Source organism: Alosa sapidissima, chromosome 20, assembly GCF_018492685.1.
Source record: "Alosa sapidissima isolate fAloSap1 chromosome 20, fAloSap1.pri, whole genome shotgun sequence".
Taxonomy (NCBI): domain Eukaryota; kingdom Metazoa; phylum Chordata; class Actinopteri; order Clupeiformes; family Clupeidae; genus Alosa; species Alosa sapidissima.
Window position 1 is genome coordinate 7,764,369 of NC_055976.1, and position 18,239 is coordinate 7,782,607.

The following is an 18,239-nucleotide window of genomic DNA, read 5'->3' on the forward strand; positions in this document are numbered from 1 at the left end:
TTTTACAAGCTTACGTGATCCAAGACTGAAGTCAGGTGGGAAAAGCAAACCATTACATTCTAAGAGCTAGACCTCCCGTTCAGCTGGCAGAAAGCGCTTGTACACTGGAAAATGCAAAGGGGAGAAACACACCTTGCACCACCCCACCCTAGATTATGCAGTATAACCCCACAACACCATTTATTCTTTACTACAAGTCAAGAAAGCTTCAATGGCACTTAAGTACATACAAGATGAATCAAGCACACAATTTGTATAAAGCACTAACAGATTACTTGCCATACGAACAAGGTAACAACGCCTTGAGCCTGTACGCATCAGTTGTGCTCCACCTTAGGAGGGATCTTTGGAGGGACCACCAGATCTTTGTGGGGGCGGGTAGTTTTAAATAAATCTGAAAAAGTCAAAATCAAGTAGTTCCCCGGCCCCCATATCCCAATTTCGTATTCCTCGAAATACCATCAATAAGACAGATAACAGAAATTGAATAAAGCCACCTTACAAGTTGAAATATCAAACTGCTCAACATTCAGATTCTTGTGCCTCATGTTACCCGGCATTGATGAGGAGCTGGTGTGATGGCGGACTTGTTACAGAACGAAGCGCGGCAGAAAGGTACAATGGTGGCTCCACTCCCAAACACGATTACTCGCACCTTTTCTTTAGAAACCCCGCTTTTACAATAGAGCTGTGAAGTCTAGGGAAGACATTTAGGTTAAAATCCCCACACCCCACCCTCCCACAGCAAGTTGACATGGTTCCCCAATAAACATGTAAAATGTATGAGATGTACATAGAGTAAGATCCAAATCACTAGAAGACCATTACAAATACCTTCCTACATTCCAAAAGGGCTGCCGTTTCAGGCACATCCTTATCCTTTGGATCAAACAATACTGCTGTGCAATCTAGTGTGTGGACACGCTATTGTGGAACTTGCGCTGGGTGTAGTCGCCCAAGCCAGTTGAGCCTGTAGAAAAAAGAACTCGAAAACGCGGTTTTCCCCTCCCAATCCCCTACAGACCAACTTGACTCAACATGTACAACACTTTAAACAGTATTTAAAAAAAAAAAAGAAAAAAGCTACAGTATGACCTCAATTCCAGGTTTACCTCAGGAATATAAATATTTCAGAGGATCCAAAATGTTATTTACTAGCAATAGAGGGAATAGTTACTCCCTTTATTTAAAACTCATGCAAACTCAGAGCTTGTTACCAGTATAGGAAGCTGCATCAGCGTGAATATGTAGATGGACAGACGGAGTGGGAGACAGAGGTCGCAAAGACGATTAGACGAACTCCCACTTCTCACGATCTCCAAAGATGATGCCTTCTAACACAACCTATTGAATTTCAAAGGGAACAGAGACGCCTTTTCCAGTCGAAGGACTACATCGAAACGATGCCCAAGTTGTGGAGGTTGAGGGATAGTCGTCTCCCCAGCACACACACCACAGCACTCATCTCAGTCGAAACCACTCAGCCAACAAGGGGAACAGGTGACGGGGGGGAATATCAACGCGTGAAACGCCACGCCTGAAAGAAGAAAAGACAGGGCTTTGCGAGTAAAATGTTGTACAATTGCAAATGGCGTATTACGTTTTAATTTAGGAGCGATACCTATACCCAACATACAAACCAAACACCTTCCTCCTATGACTTTGAAGCTAGCTGGTGACCCCCTTTACTTCTGTACGCCCTCTCCCTGCCTCTGATGTCACCCAGGGACCCATCTTTGGTTCACTCTGGCCTGCACTGGAATGGACTGCTGCCTCAGGGGACCATCTGCACAAGGATGACTACTCTGCCTTGCGATGCTCGATTCCCTCTGGTTGTGGACACTTCCTCCTTGCTTGCATCTCTGGGCCTGCCTGGTTTCCTCCCTCTGATCCTCCCTGGTTCCCCTCTGGCTCTGCCCCGCTCTCCCTCTGATCCCGCCCGGTGGTCCTCTGGCTCCCTTCGGTCCTCCCAGGTCCTGCCATCTGCTCCTGAAATTCTTCTAGATCAACGCTCACCACTAACTAAGTCCATTTGGAGAGTAATGTTACTCTAATAAACTCAGTCTTTTCTCTCCACAGAAGAGCAAATAACATTTGCAGGGTAATCTTCAGCTACCGCCAAAAATAAAATGAATGAAAACAAATCAAACTCTTGAAAGAACCACAAGCAACGCTTTCTGCTTAATCGCCATCTCGAAAAAAAAGTTCCATAGCCGGTCACCAGATGGTGCCGTTCAACACTACATTTAGGTCTTGGTAGACTGCCAAATACGGGAGTATTGGTTTTAAAATAACAAGCGCCTTGATTGCATTGCGCTAAAACTTCAACCGATTCACACTTCAACGACCATTTCTTCCGCAACGTTCCATTACCTCACACACATTTCATTCACATTTATGACTGCGTCACCTTTTCCTCACAAAGACGCGGCGCCATTTTGACTGATGCAGCTGTCTCAGAACATTTCTGGACTACACTTCCTTCACTACAGGCAACATACCCATACCAAATATGGCAATTAGCGTTAATGTTACCTATTAACGTTAAATGTTAGGTGACATTCGACGTAAAGAGTAGTCATACCTAACGTTAGATGTCTCACTAGCTTTTAGTCTTGACATTTGTCAACACATGAATCAGATAAAAAAAACCGACAATGGTCACGTGACGCTATTGCCTTCGGTTAACATAACGTTAGCGATAAAATCAATCTGTATTAAAGTTAATATATATTTTTTAACGGGTAAATCTTCAATATCTGACATATCTGAAGTTATTACTGAAGTAAAATTAGAGCAAATAAAGAAAACCTATGACTTAAGACTTGTTTTTGTTAGGCCTTTCTGACGCCCAATACGGCTAACGTTAACGTTCACTGATTAACGTTAACTACCATAGAGCTACCGTAAGCAATCTTGGCTTGTAAGTTAACGTTAGTTGCTAACGTTAACGTGGCTGACATGAACTCAGTTGCTCAAAAATCTGTTAAAATGTAACATTATTCTTGCATTTAAACAGAACTACGTCCAACCATTGTTATCTAACGTTAGAGGCAAACTATGCCATTAATTTACTTGATGTTAACGTTAGCTATCCTATAATATATTAGCTGATTAGCTAACGTTAACAGTTTAACCTGACAGGACTTGCTTCCAAATCAAACAATCACTTCCTTAAAACAGCTAATATTGCATAAGATAACTCAACAGTTTAGAAAATTAGTTTCTCTCGTCAATATTAAAGAAAAAGACTACGACAGTGAACAAGAACGATACCGATAGCCGCGACGAAAGCTGCACCCAAGTTAAAATACGCAGTGAACGCGAACGGTTTATATAGGAAACGACTCAAGAACCTTACGTCCGCCCTGTATGCCTACGCTTCAAGAAATAGTCCGGTTGTTTTGCAAACGAAATACTGCAGTGCCTTGTTAAAAAAGATCAGCTTGTTCTGGCATGGGTCGATGGAAAACGACATCATGGCTATATTACCGTTTTGTTAATGTTCCTATATCTTTGTGGGTGAAGATAGTGACTGAACAACTATACAGAGATAACATGGACTGAGTCAGAGTCGCTCTGGTAGATGTGTGAACCTTACAGTTAATTCTAGAATGTTCTGACGTTATAACCTCAGACCTCTGACTTTTCATCAGTTTTACCGGCTTTAAATACGAGGCCTAGTAATGTTCTCTTCTGTAACTGATCTCACTGCTAAAGCATTGAATAAATCAGTGACTGTGATTTGTAGGGGGTCATAATTTAATCTCTCGCCAACAGTTATTGTACAACTATTCAAATTAGGGAAATATACATTGAAACAATACTATTATCAAAAATTCAACAGCACATATCTTTGTGATGAGTCTGTTTACTCATTGTCTTAAGACCTTTTGAAAAATAACAGCTGACGTCAGTGGCAGCCCTTTGCTGAGCGCATGTATATGGTAACAGAGGTGAAAAATCCTTGCTTAAACCGGTTTGAACAAGAATTCAACGCTGGAACTACTTCCCTCACCCCCACATGGGAGTTGGCTGTGACGGATAGTTTCAGATAAAATAAATTAGAAAATCACTGGGCTTCCCAACGCCAGAAACAGTGAATACAAAGCTTTGTATTGTTGGTAAATTCTCAACGTACTTGATTTTAGTAATCATCTGATGACTCCGTAGGGTGTGACTTGGTCGTTTATGCCATTTGGCTACTCTATGACCATTTTTATTGGAATTGGTAGGGTTATTTAAGTCGTTGATCGACAAGTGTAATCTACAGAGAGAAAGGAACTACTTTAGGCAAGAATGTCTACTTTATTATATGCAGATTTTGGTTAGGTTGGCATTTTGTTACGCAACGTCTGTGTCTGGGCTTTTGGTCTACGTGACTCTTTCTTTTTCGAATTTTCTACTTTTGAACCAGTAGGTGGCGGTAAACCATCGTATTTAGCCCTTTTGCTGTATGTATTTAGCAGTCCCAAAAGAACAACAAAGCAAAAAGGTGCTGGCCCAAGGGTAGATCTTGGGGTGGATGCATCATTTGCAGGCCACGTAATCGCGGTTTATGATGGTCTATTATTTCTAAAAGAGCTCAGCATACAGAGTTCATTCATCAAAAGACAAAAAACAATGTAATCCGTCTAGCCTATGTAGCTGCAAAGAATGAAATCAAAGCCTAATCATCGAGACTCAGACACTCCAGGCCTACAGTGTAGCTTACGTGATTAACTGCATGTGTTGGGGTGAGGGTAGAATTACCCTAATAATCAGATGATCAATCAAACAATGCCAAATAAGTTGAGAACTGAGGCTATGGGTATCAGGCTGTACTGAAAAGTGCTGGGGACATGAGCCTTGATGTGCAGATTGGTATGTTCTATGGACATTCTAGGGAGTTTTTATGTAATCCTGTCACTGGACTGTTGAGCGTCTTTCTCTAATATGAGGGCCATTCCTAAAGTGGTCTCTAGATTACAATAGGAGCACAATCCTTGCACCTATGGCACTTCAAAGGGGGAGGGTGTTGACAAATGGTATAGTATTTTGTAAAAGCCAATGCCTAAAATCCCATGCCATTTCCTACTAAAAGTAACAGCTTCCACCATGGGCACATGTGCACATTGCTTCACAGAATGGCTTTTGCAGAGTGTCCTGTAGTCATTTTCCATTCGAGTAGGCCTACATGTTTAGGTTACTTGTTTATTTTACCACCACGACAATGCCACAATGTAATACATATTTTGGGGATGAAACAAATATCGAATTTGTCACATGTGTTTTGAGTCATGACTGATGGCAGTGTTTAGTGCTCTCAGCCTCTATAATGTGTTTTTGTAAGGGAAGCTCTCAAAATAAAACACCTAAGATGGAGGTGCAAAAATGGCCTGATGGGGGATGGGAGAAGAGACTGTAAGGAGACACAGGCCAAGCCCAGCCAATACTTCTCATGTAACATCTAGGGAGAGTACAAAGGGCATAGGCTATGATTATGAAAATGTGAATGGAGATTAGGATACCTATGTGCTTGCAGAAAATTATGCATTACAAGACTGCCCTCAGAAATGTTGGGTTGCCACAATTACTTTTTTCTGGACAGTGGTTCACATTTCAAACTGAAACTTGACTAGGTTCTTGGAATTGACTTGTATAAGCTTGTAAACTACATTGAAATATAGCTAAATTCTTGACAAAATAAATAGCCTACAGTCAATGATACTGAACTTTGATTATTATTTTTCCACTGGAACATATTCTTAAGCTGCCATATGGACCTATGTGTATGTAGACACCAGCAGAGGGAGAGTTCTGTATTGTAGGCTCCAAAATTGATTGTGTTAGTGTATACTCTGTTTATGCAACAGCGCATTGATCATACAGGAGTGGGACTAGGGGGATGGGAGAAGCCTCAGGGGAGATTGCTAGTGATGGCCCTCACACCGAAAGAGGGTGGCAATGTTGAGAAGCTATGGGTGTGGTAGGCTACAAAACAAACAACAGCTTCTTCTTTAAACTGCCCTGCATACTGGCCTCTTGCAAACGACTGTAGGCCTATGGAGGAAAATGTGAGTGTGTTTAGAATAAGAACATAAAGTGCCCACAGGTCCACATTGGAAGGAGGTATTATCAACAGTTCATAATATGATTATGAAATACCTGTAAATAATAGAATTAGATATACACAAATTAGATGAAGATAATAAGGAAAGCCTATCATACATTAAAATATAGCCTAATGTAATCTATTCGTTGATTGATGTTAACATCAGGTCTGTATGTTAACCTAAATCACATAATATCCTTCAGCAAAGCTTAAGTGTATACATACACTGTATACACTTAACACACATTAATTACATTACATTAATTTGACATCAATACCACTGCATGGTTTTGTACCCGAGTCGCCTGTGGATTTAAACTAGACTAGTTGTAGACTACAAGCTGCGTGATTAAACATGTTCAGAGTAGGCTACGGAAGGATAACTCACTACAGTTAAAAGCAAGATCAATGAGACATGAAGCATGGCTTGAACCCAAAGGTCCTGTTCTGTTCCGGTGTTAAGTTCGATTTGTTCCAGCATCATCAACCCATGGGCACAGTTGTCCCACACTGTCAGTGGCTTCGATGTGACATCATTACATCACAATTAGATTTTTATTGGATGCTAGGAGAGATGAGGTGAAGGGGAGTACCATAACTCTCACGCACACAGGGCACTCTCACAGTGATTGTTTGGACACAGAGAAAAAGTTAGTCAGAGCTAGACGGTAGTCTAGGTTAAGGCAGAGATAGTTGAGTTAAAAGAGTTGCATACAGATGATCTGGATGCGGATGTGCCAAGCGGTTGGATGATTTGCGCAAAATCCTTTTTGTCTATGAAATCTAATTGAGGTAGTTTAATTATACACATATGTCAAGGTAACATTTTTTCTTTTCGGTATTAGTTCAGTTAATTTGCGAGATTCAGACACTTAGCATGTGTACGTAAGTGATTAACTTTTCTCTGTTTGTTTTGGAAACAAAAAACGATCGAATGCATGGCACGTCATTTGGATGCAAAAATTCAGAGTTATAGCCTCAGCAAAAAGTAGCCTAATTTTAACGTTAAGGGATTCGTTTAAGAAGTAGCTGTCCTAGTGCCAAGAAAGGTAGCCTTCTTCATGTTTTGATTGCGCTGGCTGAAAAAGAAGTTGCCTAGTGATGGAGAAGTACTTCACGCCAGTTCACAAACCCTCGCAGGAGGACGTAAAACTCAGAAAACACCATCAACACGGTCCCCATCCTCACCATCAGCATCATCACCATGACCGCAGGTCACATGACAAGACACCTCACAGGTAAGCTTTTTAAGAAGTTCACTATAGGCCTATATTATCAGTTTAAGCATGAGGTCTTACCACACAGGAAATGTGATTTATAGGCATTGATTTAGGTATTGATTGGTTATTGCTTATTTCTTATTGCTCTACCCTAGGAAATTGCCATATATTAACACATCTGTGTCACTTCTGAATTTTAAAAATCACTCCCCTATTTTCCCTATTCTTCAATCACCATGTTTATTTTGCGATGTGCCTTTGTGCAGTGTTCCAGGATCTCACAGTGACAGCCATGCTCATCACCGAGCACATCACCATGACCACAGTTTCCATGGATACCATCAGATTAACAACCACAAAGCTGAGGATCAACACAGGTCATCTTCCTCATCCAGTCTATCCACCTCCTCCTCCTCATCATCATCATCCTGGTCCTCAGAGCCAAGTTTGGAAGACGAGACATACTTAATGCACAAGCCCCAGCACTCTCTCTCTTGCTCCAACATAGCTGAGCCTAGACGCAAGTCTCGTGACTGGGACTCGGAGGGCGTGGAGTATGACTTGAGATCCCCAACACCATTCCAGCAGTGTTCGCCACACCACAAGCCGCACTACCAGCACAGCCACCCACATCCCAAGAGTCAGCACTCGCACTACCACCCTCATGGCTCAGAGCACGGCCCCAAGCTGTCCAAGCTCCATCGTGGACAAAGCAAGAGTGAGGAGGGGCTCCTTCAGGGCAACGACAGTGATGACGGGCATGGCGGGTGGGACAGACACCCCCATATGGAGCACGGGAATCTCTACAAGACCGCAAGCCTGGGCCGGAGCCTGGCTTTCAGCGATGATGCTGAGGTGGGTGCTGGGGCCAGAGCTACACCCAAGAAGGCAGTGTCCCACATGCAGCTCCCGAGCAAAGGCATCCTTAAAAACAAGGACGGCGGGTCGGCAGCAAGCCAACGGGCGAACTTCCGCAAGGCCAAATCGATGGAGGTGCTGTCTAACCGGGAGCAAGCAGCAAAACAAAGTGGTGGGGGGCCTTTGGGCACCCCAAAGCAAAACGATGTAGAGGTTATAAGGGAGAATTTTGTCAAAACAAAGCTGCAGTTTTCTGCATTTTTGGATGAGATAACGCGTCAAGTTATAAGTCCCTCCAGGCTCAATACACTGGGGGTCACCCCTGGCTCCAGTCCAACGTCGCCGAGATCTCCTCATCAGGAGCGTAAGGAGCCCCCTGGTGGTGGGAAGAAGGAAGAGGAGGGTTCAAGAATGCAGCAATCCAAGCAGCGCATGGCAAAGACTGTAAATCAGAGTCCAGCAAAGTCTGGTAATCCTGATCCACAGTCGCATGCACGACGTGACTCCCATTCAGGGAAGCACCAGCCTAATCTTGGGAGCCCCACAAGGTCTGCCGGTCACCAGCAGTATGGTAACAATAAAAAACGCTATTCTGTCGGGGAAGTACAGGGTGTCACAGAGGACAAACAGCACCAGGGGAAGTATAACCAGAGGCTCACTGATGGCACCAGCACAAGCTCTGAGACCATTTCACACGAGTCCAAACACCATCACTTCAAGCAGCACGGTGATGGACACCATGGCAGTCACAACCCATCACTGCGTCACCATGGAGACCACAGGGGTTCCCCACCTCCACCCGGGCACACCGCGGGACCCGACTACGAGTCTCCTTCCAGCAAGTCGTCCAGTGCCAGTCACAGCTCTGGACATGGCGACAGGCAGAAGCATCCAGGCCACAGGAGACACTCCAAATCTCGGGTGAGTGTATCACATGTTTACGTGAATATGCACATAAGAACATAGGTATGTGCCTATAGGCACCCTTACCCAAACACATGTAGATTTACTTATATGTTAACTGGACATTAAAGAAAGCTTGTAATGAAGCATGGAAATAGAAAAAGCTGTCTCTCTGTCTGCCATTCTCACTCTTCTACTCTTTGCCTCCTTTGGCATAATACCTGTAATGATCTCTCTCTCTCCCTTCTCTTTGTCCTTTATCTGTTCTCTCTCTCCCTTCTCTTTGTCCTTTATCTGTTCTCTCTCGCTGCAGGATTCAGTGAGCTCTGTCGACAGAGTTCAGTGAGTGTTATTTTCTCATCTGTGTTGTGTCATTCTTTATTGATTATGACCTTTTAGCCTAGAGTTTTCCTGTGCTTTAAGCTGGCTGGTGCTCTACAATCTATCAGCCAGCCTGAAGCCAATCAATTCTCTATTTGCCTGCTATCTCATAATAATGGCATGTTTAATATCCATCCGGCCTTTCTGAACTGTAGGCTCTGCTTTGTAATGCATTGCAATTAGTTACATGATTTGTATGGTGCTGTTAGAACAGCAGAATGAATCTAACTTAGCACAGTGGAATGGTGTCTTTGTTTTCCACGCATATGGGGATTAGCATCCGGTTGAAACCACACTGGCGACATATTGTGAGAAATAAATGCAAATTCATCTTCTGCAGGCTGCTTGAGCAATACAACAAGGAGCTACATGAGAACCTGCTGCAGACTGTGGCGTGTATAGAGAACATGGAGACCGAGCTCCAGTGCACCAGGTCGGAGCTCGGAGTCCTCAAGGACAAGTACAAGAGGTTAGGCGTGCACATAAAACATGCTTTGAAGGCTATCAATTTACCATATACCAATTCACCATTAACAACTCTTGAACATTTCATCACAGATAACCATGTACATGGTCATAGGCTACAATTATTAATATCATGATGCTTGTCCTAAATAATGTCCTTGTCTGTTATCTATAGACTGCAGGAGAGCTATACCAACTCCCAACACTCTAGCAGCACTCTGGAGCAGAAGTTACAGTCAGCTGTAAGATTCACAGTCATCCACGTCAGAAATTATTACATTTTTTTATGATGGTAGAATGATGTAGAAATGCACATGTTCAATGGTCAAACCTATGAAATACTTTTCTACAATGTTGTGTTATTGTGTGGTTTGATAGATGGAGAGTATGAACTCAGAGAGGAAGTACCTCTTACAGAGGATTCTGGAACTGACCAAGCAGCTGGACACAGCCCAAAATACCATCAGCTCACTGGAGAACATCAATGTAAGTGGAGAGTAGTAGCTGCAAGCATTGTTGGTTCAGGACTAATTTATTAGCAAATGATTGCTTGCTTGGCAAATAATTGCTTTAGTGTTCTGTTACCTAGGTTCCCGCTTTGATCAAGGAGCTCTTGCAAAAGCACTTCAAATCTGAGGACAGTGTTAAGAATTTTCTGCGCTCTACCACTATGAAGGACAGCAAAGACAACCAGTCAGCTTTGGCGACAGTGGAGGTGGCATCGACTGATTGGCCTGAGTCCGGGCCAGTTAGGACGACGGCCTTTATCCCATGGAAACAAGACCAGGCAGAGTGGCCTGGGTCAGGAGAGGACAGGGGGTGCGGAACCAGACAGGACATGGAGGCTGCTGGAAGCTCCAGGTCTCCACAGCTCCCTTTCACTGTTGCTGAAATTAGCATGGCACTGTTTAAAAACATGAGTGATGCTCAGGCCAAAAGCCACGAGCACCAGCACCCAGAGGTGCCCCCAAACCCTTACGAGATGGGTGGCACAGGCAGGGGAGCGGGCGGAGGGGAGCCCGGGGATGATTTCACCTCCCTTACAGCACAAAGGATTTTGGACAATTTTATGAGTCAGATGTCTCCTCCCTCCAATGAAGGCCAAGAGGAGAGAGGCGGTGGTGCCCTGGACTGGGCAGGACCACCACCAGGACATTAACCTGACCAGTAGCTCCTCTGAAAGAGCTATTATGCCAAGGCTATGGGTCAGTACCCAAAGAGCCCAAATACTTGTGAAAAAAAAAAAATACTGTACATGTATGCCTTCTGTGTATAAGTGCTGGTTTAAGATACAGTTGTAAAGACTCAATAATATGCTGATGACATGTAATTGCTCAATGATAGATGTTCAGAACAAGTGATAGCCCTATTTGTAATTAAGTTGAAATTAATTATTATTTAAATCCATTACCAAGTCTGTCTGGTCAGTGTAACTCACTAAGCATACAGAGTAAAAATAAATCTGAAATAAGAGCAGGAAAATGTACTGGTAAATCTGGCAGTACAATTTCCGTACATCTTGTATCTTTTTTTATTGACAATTCTTTGAAATATTCAAATATTGCCATTCACTGGCAAGTGAGGGATATCATAAAGATATGAAAAGAAAAATGTACAGTAATTGTGTTGGCAGAAACATACCAGTAAATTTTCCAGTTACATTTTCTTTTACAGTGTAGTAGCTTTGTTAAAAAAATCATGATATGTGTGATTAAAATAATAGTCTGCTCTACCCACCCACTGCTTCTAGCTTAGTCTGCTGCTGGGATTATAGTCGCTAAGTGAATGTGTGTCTGGTTCTACTTGGATACTGAAATTATACAGTGGTTTCACTAAACCGTGATCTACACATTGTTGCAGATTACTGTCCCATAGCATCCAAGGATTAAGTGTGTATCATAAAGGGCTTTATACATGCCAAGATGCCAGCTGCATTATGGGTACTGTAGCAGCCTCAAAGACATGCTGACTGCTGTATGTTTGACGCTGCTACAGACACTATCCAAAAATATTGTATTTACATTTTATTGTCTATGATTGTTATAATTATGCCACATTTGTTTCTCATGACTTGTGATTATTTGTGAATCTGTGGTGGTAAAGTGTACTGTGCTTTAGCTATTCTGAGGCTGCCTTTGAAGAGTGCTGAAGCTGTGTATATAATAATTATGCAGTTATAATATAGATTATGTTTCCTAGTTTCTGGATAGACTGTACATATCTCAAGAGAGTCAAACAATACCATGTGTATGTCTGAATTTATCTACCCTTCCAAAGAACCATCTGTAATAAGTGTATTGTCGTATTTCTTTCATGCTTAGTTACGTTTCAAAAATGTCATGGTAGAATATCCTTGCAGGTTATAACATCTGCTACAACATTCCATCAGACCCAAATCTGGTGAGACTGTACAACTTTTTTTATCTTAAGAAATCAAAGGTGAATTCAGACATAGACTATGTTATGTTCCCCCCCATGAAACTTGTTGATTTGTACAACATATGTAAATATCCTGTGCCTTGAGATATATCCCTTACATGTTTAAAACTGCTTTCAAATTGTATGCTCCACCAAACCTAACAAAGCCTAATAAATGGATCTACATCCAACAAGTGAGCCAGTCTTTTTATTATTATTATTATTATTATTATTATTATTAGAGAACGAGCTGTGACCTGCACCAACGATGCAAAGTCCTATAATTTCTGTAAGGACTAGGCAAAAATTATTGGTATTATTATTAATTTATTTTTGAGTGGATGCAAGGTCAGTTTTCATTTCCCACTCACAGTTTTCTGGACAAGGTACAGCACCCATTTGACTTTTATGTGACCTTTTGCGGTTTAACCCTAAATTACTTGGTACATATACCATTTTGACAAACAACATTTTTTCATTGCTTGTTTCTCTCTCTCTCTTTCTCTGACCAGCTCCCTCTTCCCCGTCACCTCATCTCAAATCCTCCTTTTGAAGCTGCCGCTAAGGGCAGGTCTGCTGAATAGACAGTGGCCTGAATTTCCATTGGAGGGGTTAATGTAATAGGATTCAAACCAGGGGAGGAGGGAATGGGATTACCTGGATGATATCCTAGATATAATTTTTTATGTGTATACTTGTCTTCTCCAAAATGGCCTCAGAAATATGAGGACGGTGCCCGTGAGCGCGAGCCCACCCACAGGAGCCTAAACAAATAAATACAACTCTTGATACGTCACAGGGTGAGAGACCCCCATTCTAATCTCTGCTGTTGATTAGGATTAGATTGAAGTAGTTATTTTTACTATTTATCTGAGAAATCCTAAAATAACTGAGTGCTGTCTTACTAACAATTTTATTTAATTACTTAATTGATATAAGCTTACAGTAATTTAATATTTCATTTTTGTTTGACCTGAATGGCAAGCAGCATTCATTCTTTGGAATTCCTCCATTTTGACCTAGATCTCTACAATCCATCTTGTCCTTCTTAGTCCCTTGTCTCACTCAGTCTCCTCTCTGTCATCTACTGTCCTTCACCGGGTGCCTTCCTCTCTCCGTCTGTGGCTCTGCGCTGTTGTAGGCATCATGAGTATGATGAAGATCAAGTTTACCTTCCAGAAGAGGGTGCGTTTGGCCCAGGGTCTGTGGCTGCTCTCCTGGGCGGCCATGTTCTCTGGGATGGTCGTCTTCTTCATGGGGGTGTTCCTGAAGACAGAGCTCCTCCGCAGATCTGAGGTACAGCTCAAATACTCAATGACTTAAAAAGTGTATTCAGTACTTCATATAACATTAGGGAAATGTCAGTCTCACCTTATGGAACTTTGTTACATTTGTTAATGTGAATGAATTAAGATTAATCTGAATTTATCAGAGTAAGAGTACTTGTGACTGCACTCTTATTTCAAAACTAAATATAATTTCTTTGCTTAAATATCATTTTTACATTTTCATTTTAAATATGAAATCATGATTTCACTGTTATTTTTGCTGCAAAAGTTACTGTGTCAATAGAATGTTTGTATGATAGTGTAGTAGAGTTTGGTGGATTATAAAGGTGACTCATGTCCTATATGAGTCAGGTGTAGTCAGGGATAAGCACCAAGGTGAATATTATTACATCTTGACGCACTACACAAAATATGTTTATAAGGATTTATCATGCACAAGACTAGAGATGTGCATTGTCTTTGTGGTATTTTTACAACAAGAAAAAAAATATTTTCACATGTGATGGTTTAAGGATCCTCTTCTAATTTACATTCAGTCTAAAATGCACAAAATACGGGATACCCTTCTAAAAAAACTCATTATCTCTTCACCTTCTATAACACCTATGTCAGCTTGGAATTTTCAATTTTCAATTCAATTTTCTATTTAATATCATTTATAGAGCGCCAAAACATTGCACATGTGTCATGGCGCTTTATAGAGGTAGTTTTGAATTTCCCCTTGGGGATCAATAAAGTATCTATCTATCTATCTATCTATCTATCTATCTATCTAAACAATAAGAGAAGGCCCATGAGTAACAGGGGCGAGGAAAAACTCCCTAGAATTGGAGATACATGTAGGAAAAATCCTTGAGCAGATCCACGACTCAAGGGCCTGACCCATCTGGCTAGGGTCAGTACAGAACAGTAAAGTCTGTTTACCCCAGTAAAGTAAAGTCTGTTTTCATGTTAAATGAATAAGTTAGTTAGGTGTAGAGAAAAGAACATGGTGTTTAAAGCCACCTGAGGTGTGTGTTACAAAGAGGTGGGATGGTTACATATCCAGTATAATAATGTATGAATCTTATTTAGTGTCAGAAAGTTCAAATAGTCCAGTGTAGGAATGAATTGTCCAAGGGGATTAGGAGTTGTCATAGGGCATAGGGAATCCGGGCAGGGGGACAGCAATAGGCGATGATAGGGCAGCCGTAGGGATGGGACTTGAGGTGAGATGAGGGCCAAACACAAGGATGGCTGATGACTGGTAATGGTATACCTCACAAGTGAGGTAAGGTGGAAGAGATAGAGTGGGTTAGTATTACTATGAATCAAAATGGTTACCGTAATATCAATAAGTATATCATTGGTACTATATAGTGTTATACCATAGTGAGAATAGCCAGAGTGAGAGTTGAGAGAGACAGAGCGGAAAGGGGAGAGGAGGGGTTGTACGGCGTGACACATGGAAAGTCCACTAGGCTATAGCAGCATAACTAAGGCATGGTGAAGGGTAGTCGACACCAGTGCAGGTATGGTCAGTGACCATCGTCGCATGCATGACTGGGGTGCCAGTCACACAAGGGCACAGCAGGATGGTCTATTCCAAAAAACCCTGAGGTGGTTGAAGTTCCACACAGCACCAAACCTAACTATGGGAGGCACTAAAGAGGTATGTTTTAAGTCTAGATTTAAAAATAGGGAGGGTGTCTGCTAATCGAATAGAGGGAGGGAGATTATTCCAGAGGAGTGGTGCGCGGTAGCAGAAAGCTCTGCCTACTGTAGTTTTTGAGATTGGACTGAGTGATGTGAACACTCACAGCAGGCCTCCTAACTCACCGGTACATACCTTGGTTATTGTAACTCACTTGTAAGTTGCTTTAGTCTAAAACGTTTGCCAGTAAATGTATTGCAATATATTAATTTAAGTCCAAGATCAGTCCCCATTGCCAGTACTTCAAAGAGTGTAGTTACATCATGTTGTGTTAGGATTGTAAAAGGCCGGCATCTATTTCAAGTAACATCAGTATTCTTGTGTCACCTGCGGTCTAGGTAATGCACAATGATGACATCCATGTGGTGCCCAACTTGCTCATGGTAGTGGGACTGGCATCTGTGGGCATTAACTTGTGCGCTGGCCGAATCTGTCAGGACTCCATGGACGTGGCCCGCTTTGCCCGCTGGAAGACCTTCCTCACTCCTTTCTTTATCGGGTCTCTGCTGTTCACCTTCATGTTTCTGGTGGCCATGGCATTGAGCTATGCCTTACAGGCCAGTTTGGAAGAGTCCCTAAAGATTGGGCTGAAGAATGGCATTCGCTTCTACAAGGTAGAGGGCTGTGTTCTTTTAATGTAATTTATATGTGATCATCATCCATTTTATTGTTCAGGGAATAAAATGAACTGAGCAATAAGCTCTTTTATTGCGATGCCTTGCAATTGCTTATTTTATTGCAATTTAGAACATAACTTGTTTGAAATACTGACATGAATGACATGCATGTGTGTGTGTGTGTGTGTGTGTGAAACTGTAGGACACAGACACCCCAGGCCGTTGCTTCCAGAAGCAGACCATTGACCACCTGCAGATAGAGTTCCAATGCTGTGGGAACAACAACTTCAGGGACTGGTTTGAAGTGCAGTGGATCAACAACCGCTACCTAGACTTCACCTGCAAGGACGTGAAAGAGTGAGTGAATGGCTCTGAGCTGAGAAAAGTGGAGATCAACGAAATGTGTGAGGTTGTGGGTTATGGATGTATATCTAGATTATGTTAAAAAAGTTCCATGTCCAAGTGTAAACAAAGTAAATAACTGGAATGATACTACATCCAAACTTTGTTCAGAGTATGTGTAGGTAAGTGATATTCCAGGCAATGCCTTAGGGTACAATACTATCAGTTTTAGAGCAGTTTGTCACAAATTTAACATGAACAGGACAGTGTAGAGCTTTTCACAAAACCATTTAGATGAGAGCTTTGGTCTTATGAGGACAAGTTCAACAAAGAACAGCAGGACTTAATGAAAGGTTCTGGAAGTATTGACGACATGGCAAGGCCAAGAGGGCACTTTCTGTGACAGCTCTTCCTGTATGGAATCAAAAGGAAATCACATGGTCTCATTGATTCACATTGATCCACACAATTACCCACATGTGCATCACCTCCTATGGAACACACATGTGTGAACTTTTTGGATTGATTCGAGTCAACAGTCATGCTGTGTAGATTGTACGTGCCATAGATCACACAAACCAACACATGCCAAAGAGCATGAACACGCATGACGGCTGCGTATCTGGACTGTGACCTTGTGACTGATTTCATGCTGAAGGGTATCATTGACGTGCAATGCAAATCCTAACCCTGAGCATTGATTTCTCTGTTTTCTGGCTGGTAGTCGTGTGCGGAGCAATGTTGACGGCCGCTACCTGATGGACGGCGTTCCGTTCAGCTGTTGCAACCCGGCGTCCCCGCGTCCCTGCATCCAGGAGCACATCCTGGACAATACGGCGCACCACAACTACGACTACCAGACGGAGGAGCTGAACCTATATAGCCGTGGCTGCCGCCAGGCCCTCGTCAGTTACTACATGGGTCTCATGAACACCATTGGCCCTGGTGTCCTCTCCGTATTCATGGTTCAGGTACAGTGGACATCCGTTCCCCAATTTCACTAGCATAACATTATTCAGTCAGTGTTGTTGTCCATGGGGAGACTCTTGGCAAGCCAAAAACATGGTTGACCTTTACAGAATTTTTTCTTTTCTTTGTGAAAGTCAAACACTTAGATAGGACAGTTTAATGGCCTCTCATTATTTGTTTTTCTCAACACAAAAACAATCAGTGAGAGGTCAAATTGGTGGGATTTGACAGAAAAAGGGCAAAACATTTTATTTAGTAAACAGGGGATGAATATAAATCGAACATATTAGACACTGCTCTTTGGGAACCCGTGCTGGCATGTGAGGGGAAAACTCAATTGCAAGAAAGTATCGATCGGCCTGTTCATAAATGAAACATGACTATTGACCAGAGGGTGGTCCTGCACAAATGAGAGGATACATTACAAGCTCTCATAGCTCTTTATAAAACCCCTAGCAAACATATCATAAGGGGAGTGACTCAGATGAGGATGACCACCAGTGTATCCAAATTATTCTCTTGCTCATGCAATGAGTCAGGATAATGACTTCTGCTGTCTATTGCCTTATTGATATTATATGAAAAGATGAATGGTGCCTCTTTGTATGCTAGACTAATATACCATATGAAGATACATGTTTATGCTGTAGTGGGACATATTGTCATGTGAATTATTGTCATCTTTTTCAGATGTCCATGCTGGCGAGTCTGCGGTACTTGCAGACGGCCATGATTGGGGTGGAGGTGGAGGACATGGAGGTGGAGACCGAGGGCTACATCCTGGAGAAAGGGCTGAAGGAGACGCTGGAGGAGGCCAAGGAGACCCTGAAGGCGCTCCTGCGCCTGAAAGGAGGCCAGGTGGTGGACGAGACCACGGAAGGAGACGCAGAGGCAGGGGCCTCCGAGTAGGCCACTTCACCGAGCAGCTAAACAGAGCCAGGGGAGAGGTGACCCAGCAGAGCTGACCTGGGTGGATGGATGGACGGACGG

General features: G+C 42.6%; 2 protein-coding genes across 2 annotated transcripts; both read left to right on the top strand.

Moving 5' to 3' along the window:
• The first annotated feature begins 4,033 nt into the window (after positions 1 to 4,033).
• LOC121694342 (filaggrin) lies at positions 4,034 to 12,505 on the top strand. Its single transcript, XM_042074467.1, has 7 exons — positions 4,034 to 7,332; positions 7,581 to 9,093; positions 9,389 to 9,417; positions 9,797 to 9,925; positions 10,097 to 10,163; positions 10,300 to 10,407; positions 10,511 to 12,505. Exons 1-7 carry the CDS (start codon positions 7,196 to 7,198, stop codon positions 11,078 to 11,080), a joined length of 2,553 nt encoding a protein of 850 aa, XP_041930401.1. The 5' UTR covers positions 4,034 to 7,195; the 3' UTR covers positions 11,081 to 12,505.
• Positions 12,506 to 13,059: 554 nt separating this feature from the next.
• On the top strand, positions 13,060 to 18,158 carry rom1b (retinal outer segment membrane protein 1b). The gene is made up of 6 exons (XM_042075327.1): positions 13,060 to 13,139; positions 13,441 to 13,635; positions 15,660 to 15,935; positions 16,141 to 16,295; positions 17,005 to 17,251; positions 17,940 to 18,158. The coding sequence occupies exons 2-6, from the start codon at positions 13,486 to 13,488 to the stop codon at positions 18,156 to 18,158; spliced, it is 1,047 nt and encodes a 348-aa protein (XP_041931261.1). The 5' UTR covers positions 13,060 to 13,139; positions 13,441 to 13,485.
• Positions 18,159 to 18,239: the final 81 nt, after the last annotated feature.